The sequence below is a fragment of the Montipora foliosa genome, chromosome 12, assembly GCF_036669935.1.
Source record: "Montipora foliosa isolate CH-2021 chromosome 12, ASM3666993v2, whole genome shotgun sequence".
NCBI classification, from domain to species: domain Eukaryota; kingdom Metazoa; phylum Cnidaria; class Anthozoa; order Scleractinia; family Acroporidae; genus Montipora; species Montipora foliosa.
The window spans coordinates 20,820,453-20,832,952 of NC_090880.1; the positions used below are offsets into that span (position 1 = coordinate 20,820,453).

A 12,500-nucleotide genomic window follows, 5' to 3' on the forward strand; every position below is an offset into this window, starting at 1 on the left:
GAAGCCACAAACAAACACTGTTCATGCTGCAAGTATATCTGTTTCCAAGCCTAAATTGAGCGTTGTCCTCCCCGAAGGAGGACAAGGTGGGGAGAATGTTACAACCCGTACTCGTTCTGGAAGAATGATAAGGAAGCCTGAGAGACTGGACCTATCAATAGTTATACTAACCCCACCCTAGTGTGTAGGACTTGGAGTGTCACGTGACTTTCGCTGTTGTTCCCGCTCTTGTTATCGAAGGTTTTTGTACGTCGTAGCATTTCACTCGTATACATCCCGTTTGTAAATCGATGTGTAGCCGAGTCAGTGGATTAAAGTTGTGTTACGTTTCAGTTTCTCCTCGTAAATCCTAACAATGTGGACAAACAGAGATAGCTCAATGCCAATCTCAGGGTTTGTGTTCAAATTACGTCAGCTAATTACTTCTATTCCCTTGCATTCATTACGCATGTCAGTAACTTAATTTTACGTCTGCGGCTTTTTGGTCACCGCAGTTAAAATGCAAAGTCATTGCTGGTGTAAGGATGGATCTGATAAATGCCGAATACTGTTCCTTGACATTTTCACTAAAGAGAGATAAAACAGGCGCTCTTGGATACAGCGAGTTCAGAGGACTGTGGACAATATTGGGAATGTGGAAGGTAAGACCTTGTCAACTTGATGTAAGCCGATGCAGTCCTGGTCGCTGGGATTAGATCAATTCATATGCGTTGTACTTGGTTTGAACGGTTTGAATGTCTGCTTAAAAAAGAGGTTAGCTTTTCTCTTCAATCCGGGCCAATGAGCTTTTCCGAAATCCGATTCACGTTGATATAATTATGAACTGTAGGTTTCAATTTCACCCTGCGGCCCCGGTTCAGTCGGGAAGGCTTTCATGTCAACATTTTTTTTTCTAGAGGTAGAGAAAACTCTCCGTTACATTTTTATTGCAAACGGTATCCTGTACTAAAATGTTTCTTGATCACTTTGAAATAAACTGAAGACTTAAACGTTTCCGCTACAATACCCGTTCACCTCTTAGCTGAGGATAAATCCGTTTTTGAAATGTTCTGCAATTTCGAGCGACGGATTTGCCAGATTTCTTATCCGGTCACTGACATTTATGCAGCCATCAAAAATCGAGGTTTTCGGGAATAGCCTCCTTGGAGGACCAAATACCGCTTTTATTCTGAAGCAATACTGGGCGCTAAGGTATCACATATTGGCACATAGACCGCAATAACATTCCTATATCTCCTATCTGCAATCTCATTGACCAAAGAATTTTTTTTATAAACCTTTCACAACAAGATTAAAAGCAAACCAGATAACTAACAAACAAACAAACAGGAACACACTCTATCGAGGAAAAAGGGAACCACGCACTGCTAAACTGCATTCCAGCTGCAGGTCAAGCGTTTGTTCTCAGCTGGACTCTCTATGACACCATTCTGTATTTGGACTTCTGTTCTTATGGAAACCTAGTTATTGTGCTCGCCTTGCACCAGAATAAAATCTTATTAATAATTCCCACAAGAATGTGTTTTGAAATATTAGAGTTAACAGGATTAGCAAATTTATTTGGGAATTCACGCATTTGGCACACATTCTTTACATATGCATTGTCAACTTTAGTCTCAAGCGACAAGCCAATTCTGGTAAAGCTGATACAATATAATATAAATTACTTTTCTGGTGATGACCCCATAACTGAACTGTCTTGCTTCGAGAGCTTCATATCACGAAATCATTCGGCCCTTTTGGCTCAAATAAAACTTGATACGAACTGGATTGTCTGGTCACACCATTTGGCATTTGCTTATTAGCAGGCGTCCTTGCCCAGAACTTGTCAGAACTTCTTTGATCCCGAGTTTAATCAAGTTAGAGCAGCTTAAAAGACATCAATTTGGTGTATTTTAAACTCACTAAGTAACTTAGCTTTCGAAAAAAAGGTTTGTCTTTTATTTCTTGTACTTACAGGAAACATTCCATGCGTATGACAAAGACAACAGTGGAGATATGAATCTTTACGAGCTTCGTGATGCTCTCATCCATTTAGGTAACCGTTTTGTTTCTCGAAAGCCCTGCTATTTCGTCTGCCAGATTTTTTTTCTTATTTTTGAAAACGAATGTGTTTCAAGAAAGTGAAATCTTTCTACAGTGCCTTTGGCTTTCTGCCCTTGCAAGCGGTATCCAGAACTTTTCTCCTCGGCTCCGGTATCCTCATTTGTACCACCTACCCCTTCAGATTTTACTGCCGGCAATTTTGTCCTCAGTTGCTCGTTTTCACCCGCGTAGTTGTACTGATCTTGTCCAATCAGGATCGAGTTATTTTGTCAAGTGTATTCAGTGAAAAGCTGAACTATAGCTTTCAAGCCCGAATAGGCTTGGCAGGACCTTTAAAAAAGGCCTGCGGCTGGAAACTTGCGCGGAATCATTTATTGACAGCTTTGAATCTGTTTCTTGTTCTTTTTAGGTTATCAACTCAGCAACAATGCCTTGAGTTCTATTATCCTGCGATACCACAACAAAAGGGGACCATTCCATTTGATATTTTCATACAGATCTTAGTGCGAGTAATCGTCATGTTTGGTAAGTCGAACAAAACGTTTCTTTTCTACAAAAAGGAAATAAAATAGTATCCAACTTTTGCGTGATGTAAGTATAAATCCCTGATTTCTGGCAGCACTTTATCGTAATAAACTATATTGAATTGTACTTCCAGCAGAATATTTCGACATATGGAAAATTGACCCCTTTCCATTCTGACTCTAAAACTCACCACCGTGTCCCGTAACATGTTCATCACAAGCTACTCTTAAAAGTTGTATTGCCCAAAAACCAATTTATGCATCTTGGTGACTGTTTCAAACAACTACAATGTAATGTTTCCTTGGCTCATTTACTTTGCTTGTTGCAGATACTTTTCGAAGACACGTGATAAAACGAGGCGGGCGATCGGACAAAGCAGTGTTTACTATTGATGACGTAAGCGGGTTTTTGTGTTCGACAATGAAGGCGAGAAGCAAATTTTATCATTGATGTGTAAGGTTAAGAGTTAGCAAGTACTTAACTCTCTTTGCATGTTTGACAATTTTCCAGCAAAATCATCATGCATTTGTTTCGCGAATACAAATAGGGGCGTCGGTCATAAACGGCTGATCATTTGCGTTTTTTTTCCAGTGCATCGGCATTTGGTGTAAATGGGTGTGGTAGGTTCAAGTTCCTGTACGAAGACAATGTTTGCCTCTTTTCATGTATGATTGATTTAAATCTCCTTGCAGTTTATTGAATCCACTTTGACAGTTTGAAATGGAGCAAGACATCGCTTCAAAATGAGGGCACACCGAGTAATCCAAGAAAGAAAACAAAACAGAAGCAACCCGAGATAGAGAGCTGAGCCCACATGAAAATCGACAGAATACTGAACAATTGACTTGGAGGTTGTTTGAAAGTATTGAAATGGTTGTTTTTTTTGTTGAATATTGATAAAGTATATGGCGCAGAATGGCTATTGTACAAATATTAGTAAAGGGAAGAAAAAAAAAAGCAATTAGAGTGAAAAGAAGCGTACAGAAAAATGGAAACGCGCAGATTTAGTCTTTTCTGACCGTCCGAATGTCTAGCTAATTGGATCAGTTCCTCAAGAAAGTGTGGTGTCCCGACTGTTGAATTGACGAGTGAAGCACAGAAGGAAAAAAAACATTGTTTACATTTAAGATAAAAAAAAATTGTTTTACGAAGTCAATACCTTTCTCATATCTTTTTTTGTTTTTGAAACTCACACAAAAAAGTGTCAGTCGGACGCGTGCGACAGTAAATAGGGAAAATACGCAAAAAGAAAGAGTTAATTAATAAGTACGCGGGTTTTTTAAACGCGGATGGGAACCGGAAGACAACATTTAGCGTACCAGGACATTGGTGTCTCCCAGATTTTTATACTTATCATGTCTAATGGAAAAAAGAAAAAAGATGCTTAGCAATGTGAATGTCGTTGTGCGAAGACAAGTTAAAAGTAAAACAGCTCACTTCCGGTTGCCGTCCGCGTCTCAAATTCGCGCATGCACAGAGTTTTTTCCTTCAGTTTGGCGATTGGGATAAATTCACGGATCACGCGAAACCCCATTCAGACCCTGTGTTATTGACACCTGAAAAATTCAGGTGGATTCAAAGGGATTAGTAACCAAGTCACCGATGACCTCTGCGGTGCCGGTGAAATGCTCTACTGGCAATGTTAGACGTACTTTTATGTACAGGTAATCGCATGGGGCCGAGTACTATTAAGGATTAATTGCACGAGTGTTTTGGAAATTTTCCAAAATTGCCCGAGTCGCGAAGCGACGAGGGCAATTTGGAAAATTTCCAAAACACAAGTGCAATTAATCCTTAATAGTAAGAGGACTCATGCGATTACTTGTTTATCAATAAAGGGCAAAATTCATACGTTGCTATGCAACGGATTAACCAATCATTAACAGGTAATCAAGCCCTCTCTTGATTACCAAAAATGTCCTCGATTAAGAAAAAATGGCCCCCGTCTCTGCCAATCAGCGCTCAGTAATTTTGCCCTTTATTGATAAGGATGATAATCAACCGGGGCCCAGTTGTTCAAAAGCCGATTAACGGTAATCCCAGTTCAAAAATTAACCGAGGAGTTTATTCTCTACTCCCAAATGCTGTTCAATGCTGATATTCGGCAAAACTCTACATTAGAAGAAGTCAATCTTGAAAAACAAAAATAAGCAAAAGAAACTTTCACCAAAAAGTTGACAACATGAAACAAAAGTTTACGCTAATCCTGGATTAACTTAATCGGCTTCCCAACAACCGGGCCCTGGAGATTTTCTGATTTTTCCGTCTTTCTTCGTCAAATTCACCACACATTTATAATTATACAACTACGGTTGGCCAGTAAGTTATTTCACACGGCTTCTGAATGTCGTGTTCTCAAAAGCCAGCAACCTTCAACAATCAAGATTTAATACATCCTCTGGACTTTCCACAATTCAAAGAAAACCTTTCCACAAAAATATGATCTCAGAAAGACCATTTCGGGTGATGTTAATAATTTTTGTGCAAAGGTTTAGTATTTCATGACATCCTTTACACTGTTGACACACATACATGTATGTAGAAATAATTAAATCTTTCTACAGAAATGTATAGTCAAGTACTCTAATGAAACTGATGAAGCCCCATACTTAAGTAAAAATTATTTCATTGTTGCAAAAAAACAAAAGAAAAAATGTTGTGTTTTTGCCTTCAGCTTTTCAGTCTGTGTAGAAAGTGCTAAAGAGAGGGAAAGAAGGAACTCCTCTCCTCAATCCCCTCTTTCCTTCCCCTTTAGTGCTTGGTATGCAGGCTATGAGCACAACCCCTGTACCATACTGGTACAGCACTGTACCAGTATGGGATGCACAACTTATTTGCCCCTGACTAAGCTAACAAAGACATGGATGTATCCCTGAGATGAAAATCGCTGAAACCACTTTGTCAGTCTGGTTTCAAAGAATTATTTTCTGTATTGTGAAGTAGTTTGTTACATCAATGACCATTACCTCCATAAGCTGGGACATAGGTAGAGGTTCTCTTACGTTTAAAAAGCTTTAAAACCAAAAAAAAAAAATGTATACAGTAGTTTACATGAATGCATTTCAACTACAGCAAACATTTCCAGGTTGGGTGCTGCTCTCTGCAATTCTACTACATTAACATCAACCTACGTCAATCTCTGATAACTACTACTTTCACATACAAACTAAAAGACTCAACTAATAAAATTGTAGAACGAGGCTTTGGTATATAAAATTATGAGTCAGGATGACAGAACATACTGTACTCTTCAAACATAAAAATGAGCACAGTTTGGGGCTGCCTACAGTTGTTTGTCACAATGTGAGTCATACATGTACAAGTGACAAAGGCCAAAATGTCGCTGGCAACATTAGAAAGAGAGTTTGCACCCAAAGCCCCAGGCCCCAGTTGTTCAAAGGATGTATACAATGTAACTCTATCCAGTGGATGGGTCACTATCCAGAGTGTAAAATATACTTTGCGTCAAACGTTGTCCAAGGTCTACATATGTATGTACACACCCTCCTTACTTGTAGATGTGCCTAGAGTAGAGTGTGCATACATTCATGGTTATGGGATGAATTACATTGTACTGACAGAAATCATTGCACAGACTCAAACTGTTAGATAGGTTAGATAGTGACTTATCCCCCAGATACAGTTATCTGAACTTTCGACAAATGGGGTGAGGTCTCCTGTAGCATCATTGAACATGAAACTTGCTGATTCAAGCTGAAAGCTCGAGAACCGGATCACAGCTTAAGCTACATGTAAAAGAATTTTAAAAAATCTACATTTGGCCTGCCAAGATGTGACGACATTATGTATACACTTGATTTCCACATGCACAGTGCAGCATCATTCACAGCACAGTGCGACAACTGCCATCAAAAATCAGTTGGCAGCTGAATGCACCTCGCCAATGCATTGAGTAAGGTCTCTTGTAAGCCACCTGCACTGATCTCCTTCACTTCAATGTTCAAACTGATGACTGCTGATTCCAGTTGTCAATGACTTTTTTAGATCAAGTAGACTGTTCTCAATTTTTCTTTACATATAAAATGTCTAGGCTTGCAAATAAGAATAATAAATAGTTCAGCGAAGTCCATTGCTCATTAAGATCTTGTTAGACATCCACAACCATCTTTTTGTGAACATCCATATTACCGACAACCTGGAATGTAGAAAAGAAGGAAGGTCAGTAGGAACACCGGCCATGTAGGATCTGATTAAAACGAGGCTGGCCCAGTACTGTACTTCACCTTAAGGTGAAATGACCCACCCAGGATAATTAATTTTACTTTAAGTTCTGTATGTTTTAAAATATACATTGCCAATCTCCACATACAATAATATTACATTTAAGACCCTGTTTTAAACAGGCTGATGCTCAAACCCACAACCCCCATCAAATACAAATACATGTACATTTGCAGCTTCTGACCTCTCTAGCAATACATGTGCACCTGTAGTTTGAACTACACGTACAACAGGTGTTAAGTACATGTATACTGTTCTTGAGTATGTTCGTATAAAATAATTATAAAATTATTATTGTTAACATAACACACCCTAATCAAATATGAAAAGTGTAGTACGCATAAAATTTATTTTAAGTGATGGGGGATACAACATCAACAACACTTACTGCGCAAAATTCACTAAAAGAGATTTTTCCATCACCATCCTTGTCAGCATTTATTACTGTTTTATCCACAATTTGTTGAAGCTGGGTTTCTTTTAGGTTATTTCCTACCATCATCTTAAGAACTTGGAACAGTTCTCCATTAGATATGAAACCATCATTGTCCATATCATATATCCTAAAGGCAACTAAAAGGAAAAAATCAATTAATTATTACATTGTATTACATCTCTCAGATAGTACGCACATTGTGATTGGCTAAATTAGCAGACCACACAGTCTGTAGAGTAATAAAACTGTTTGGCCATTGATTTGCACTGTATGACCTCTGTTAATTGGCTAACAAACAAAAATAAACGAGCACAAATAAATTGCCATTAGCTTAACAAACGCGGATGCAAACAACGTCATCTCTCCATGGGAAATTTTTGAAAAGCGATCTGGCATTTTGCTTTGACGCCATTTGAAATGGACTAATGTGACTGGGCAATCAAACTGTTTACAGCCCATATTAGGAGTTTCCTTAGCGGGAATAAGGAGAAGATTTGTTTGAACACTTTTTAAAGGTCATACAAAAGTCACTCTACTCACTTTGACAATGAAGTTGTCTAAACATGATCATCAATTTTACTCACATGTATTTAGAAATGGGCTGTTTGGCCCCTTGTTGATAAAGTCTGTTACTCTTCTCAAACCAGCCACCAACTTCAATTTAATGTGGTTACATGTTTTATTTATTAACAACAAAGAGAGGCTGGCTTTCTGTGCGTTTAGATCAACAACTACAATTTTTAAATTGTAGCACGGTTACAATGTACATGTAGCTTCATAGCACCTTCTGCACAGGCTAGTGTAGGTCAAGCTGTCTCAATGTAGTGGCCATTTTTGAGCCACTATGGTGGAGTGATGTGCAGTTTTTCTTTTACATGTAGCGTTGACAAGTTCTTTTCTTTTCCGCCCCCCCCCCCCCCCCCCTTCCCCTTCAACTCCCATGTTTCCACTGTTCAAAAATGGTAGTGTGAAAGGTGCCTAGAGGTCTCTGTCTAGGGGCTCATGGCTGGGTTTCAGGGGTTGCTGGCCATGTAAGCCTTTTACTGTCTAGGGGACAGCCGATCACAGTGGAGGCCCCTGGACATCCTCACCCACCATCCTTTACAGCTCGATTAAGTTGTCAACTAAAACCACTGCTAAAGATCCAGCTTGATTAAACACAGTACTCACACTTGAGCTTGGATTCCTTATCACCTTTGACACTGAACTGCGATACTCCTTCTATGAATTCTAATAATGATTCAAATCAAAGACATGAGTACCACAAAATAATGAAAAAAGATGATAAAATGCAAATTTCTAAAATTGCAGTTGTTATTAGTTTAACGAAAACTCAACAGCTCATTGTTGTAAAGTGAAAGTTGGTAACTGCCACCAAAACGTTTCCAAGAGCAAAATAACTAATTATAATTATTTTAAGACAATGCTAGCTACGCTTTGTTTTAAGTGAGGATTTTAGAGACAAGCAAAATAATCAATCACTGGATAAAAAGCCAAAGCAGAAATAGAGGAAACAGTGCCTCATGGAACTATAATACATGTAATTATGGCTGCATAACAACATTTACTATTGAAAATGACATCTGGAAATTTTGAATCGCTTCATGAATATTCAATGAATGTGACTTCAGACTTTTTTGTTTGAAAAACGTTCTACCACAAATTAAATTGTACCATGGCATTTTTTATGGGCTAAATAATCCATCTTTTTACATTTCTTACACTTACTGGCCTTGAGCCACTAGTGCTGAATAGATTCAAGTTTTATTTTTTAATGAAAAAGTTAAGATTGAGGACCACACATGTAGACAAAACAAAGGGCAGTTGACATCAACTATCATTAATTCGAGTGTCAAAGGACAATGTCCGCAGATGAACAAGATTCCTTATTTATAACATAGTCATGCACACAAAACAGCTGCTCTAGATCTAGACCATTAGGGTTAAACATTCTCTATTACAACAATGCAACTAGACAAAATAATTAATTTCAACTCATGATAACAAAAAACATTGTCATTAATTTGCAAACCAAATTCTTTAACCTGCTGCAAATTAATTTTTGTTATGGATTTAAGAAAAAATAATGCTTAACTATGAAAATGCACAGCTACATCAATGTAGATACATGTTCCTCATACAATGTACATGTACATAGTGAAATAAAAAGTTGTCATTACATACTTATACAAATGTAGAAAACTGCATACATTCTAAAATATAACTCAAGTGTGTTTGGCATGCTGTGAGATCAATTTGCATGTTCAGCTTCAGGTTCTTCTTCGGGTACTCCAGTTTTCCTCTTTCATGAAAAAACAATAATTTCATGTAATATAATAGCACTATGCCTGGCTATTATACATGTACACTGTGGCCCTCAGACTTCAATGATGTCATTGTTGCTATACAATTTTATACCAACTGGAAATTGATATGGTCTAACTTTACTTTCTCCTTTTGGAAAATAATTACTATTTTAATTTTATTACTCATGTTGATGATCCTTTCACATGTACCTTGCATTGACTAGGGAAGGGACTGAGACTTTAAAGCTATTTCATGTGTTTCTGCCTAAGAAATTTTATCTTTCCCATAATATGCAGTAGCACTGTCAACACTTCTGCTTTTTGCAAGCGATTGAACTGTAAACTATGATCACTCCGTAATACAGGCACCAGTTATTCAAAGGATGGATAGCCCTATCCTCCAGATAAACCACTATGCAGTGGATAGGTCATAGTGAAACAAATTGCGCTATCCAGCGGATAGTGATTTATCCGGTGGATAGCGTTGTCCACCTTTTGAATAACTGGGGTTAGATCGCTTTGCTATCCACCTATTCATCTGTTGGCGCATCCCTCTCTCCCTCCCTCTGTGCATCCATCCCCCCACCCACCCACCCATCCATTGATTCACCTATCCATCTACCTACAGGTATCTATTACCCATGCTACCATTCAAGAGAAGTGCAGAGCATTAGCAACTATGAGAATATTCATTTTACCATTTTCTAAGGTATAGAATATGCTATACACCTGTACATGTACCACTTTCAAATGAAAGCACATCTTTTTAACTTTAGTAGAGCCTTCGTTATCCAGTCTCCTAAAACAAATACATGTGTACAGTGGTAGTTTGTGATTGGCTAAATGAGCGGGCCGTATTCTACAGTACGGCCTTCTGTACGGCCCGCTAAATTTAAAATTTTGATAAAACGTTATCAACCAAGTTTTCATGTCGTTTCTGTTACATAAAGTTGTAAAACTGTTTGAATCTTGCAAGCAACTATTTCAAACAGCCAAGAAGATTTAGTTTTTCGGATTTCGACACGTCAATCTTTGTGGCAGTTGAACCTTCCACTTAACTTAGACTAGTTTCCTTGCCCGCCTGCGTGCTGGATTAACCTCAGAGATAAAATAATATCTTACTAACCTTGTTTTCTCGGTCCGTACTGTGAGTTACGGATCCTGGATTAAAACTCTGTTAGTAAGAGGCATGTATTATATGCGGCAAACATTTGAATGCTCTGTGTATTATCACCATTATTCTTCTTACTGTCATTTGACCAGCTAAGGCTGAGTGGAGGGGTTTGTTAGTTCTTATTATGAAGAAGTAAGGGCAGTATTGCAGGTACAGGTCTGTATGACTACTTTCAGTTCATGCAAAATATTCTTCAATGATAATAATAGTAATCAAATAACTTAAACGTAGATCTGAGCTGCCAAAAAATATTATAATACTGTACTTGTATATTCAAACAAGTGGTTCAACTGTTGTCACTTGAGAATGAACACATCATGTGATCAATAAAGCAGTAATGTCCATATTGCTCAAACATGTACATCTATCTACACATGTATGTTACAAACATAAAAAAACAATGTTACACATCTTATTAAAGTGACAATTTTTATACATGTAGATATGTAGATGTTGTGAAGAGGTTTTATAATACTTAAATGGCAGTGTTTTTTTTACGCTCATATATGCTGGTCATCATAAAGGCCACTCGAGAAAAAAGTAGCATCCTTGAATTTAACAATAATACAGTGCAAGAGACATAAAGTGATGATAAATTGAAAATGTACTTTACGTTGATGACCTGATATACACGTACATGTAACCTTCAAACCAAAACTAAATTCAAATGCACAAATACAATGCAAAATGAAAATTCACCTCCTAGTCTATTAATTATGAAGGGGTCAAAATCTGGCACATGAGTAAACGAAAAGTTACATACCTTTTGGCTTTTTTAGCAACAGTAATAATTAGTATTAATCCCCTTTTTTCACAACTCAACACAAAGAGGAACATAATTACAGAGACTGCTTGATTTTTCTCGACACTTAAAAGGAGGTCAAGAAGATGGCTCATATTGTAAGTAATGCAACCTAACACCCATTTGGGGTTGGAGATGAAGTGTCACAGCTTAATAAATATTTAATGTTTGTGCTTCAAAAATCCTAGACACATGTGACATTTTAAACAAAAATCTCTCCAAGGGGATGCTCTTTGCAGTAGTATGTACATGTACGTTTATTCTACAAGCTTAAAGACATTCAATTTAAGGTCTCCAAAATAAATATTCATGATTCATTTTGACAGATAAAATATATGGCAATAAATTATATTTTACTATTGCAACAGAAATCGTTAACTTAACAATTCAAAACCCCCCGAAAAATCATACTGCGCGGTTATTCCACTTCTATTTGTTGCATTATTCACCTGATACAATATAAGCAATTCCTGAACCAACATAAATTTACACGGTGTGCCAGTAAACATGAAACATTTTAACGGATTTTAATTATTTCCATTTCTGTTGCGCTGCAAAAGCGGCGATAGTGTTGTGATCACTTTAACACTGAACATATTTTCACAGATTCTTAACTCTCCTGCCTACACATACAATATAAATTACTTAAAAAATAAATCAATATTAAAATTTTGATATTAAAATAATTTAAAGCAACTCTCGGCCGAAATGGTTGCAAAATAATTGACAAAAAATAGCGTCTCCTCCACAACAGACAAATGATACTCTTACAATATGCTATGTCGTTCTATACAATTGCACCTGTAGTTTCTCGAGAAACTTTGCAGATTCTAGAGCAGACAGACTAAATCCGCAAGGGTGGAACCACTAAAATTTGAAATAAATTTCTCCACAATTAATAGAACCCTCGAACGTCTTCCACGAAATCCTTCTGGAACAGGTGACGGAAGGTTACTTTTCGTAACAATA

The 12,500-nt window shown here is 37.5% G+C and overlaps 2 protein-coding genes across 3 annotated transcripts in view; one reads left to right on the forward strand and one right to left on the reverse strand.

Moving 5' to 3' along the window:
- The first annotated feature begins 313 nt into the window (after window positions 1-313).
- LOC137978711 (sorcin-like) lies at window positions 314-5,637 on the forward strand. Its single transcript, XM_068825731.1, has 6 exons — window positions 314-393; window positions 495-641; window positions 1,960-2,038; window positions 2,456-2,571; window positions 2,900-2,967; window positions 3,264-5,637. Exons 2-4 carry the CDS (start codon window positions 525-527, stop codon window positions 2,548-2,550), a joined length of 291 nt encoding a protein of 96 aa, XP_068681832.1. The 5' UTR covers window positions 314-393; window positions 495-524; the 3' UTR covers window positions 2,551-2,571; window positions 2,900-2,967; window positions 3,264-5,637.
- Window positions 5,482-12,500, reverse strand: part of LOC137978710 (calcineurin subunit B type 1) — an 8,412-nt gene continuing 1,393 nt past the window's right edge. For both annotated transcript variants that reach the window (XM_068825728.1, XM_068825729.1), the window contains exons 4-6: window positions 8,420-8,479; window positions 7,202-7,386; window positions 5,482-6,727 (exon numbers count right to left, since the gene is read on the reverse strand). In XM_068825728.1, coding sequence (XP_068681829.1) covers window positions 6,680-6,727; window positions 7,202-7,386; window positions 8,420-8,479 — 293 coding nt within the window. In that variant the 3' untranslated portion in view covers window positions 5,482-6,679. The remainder of the gene's footprint in view (window positions 6,728-7,201; window positions 7,387-8,419; window positions 8,480-12,500) is intronic.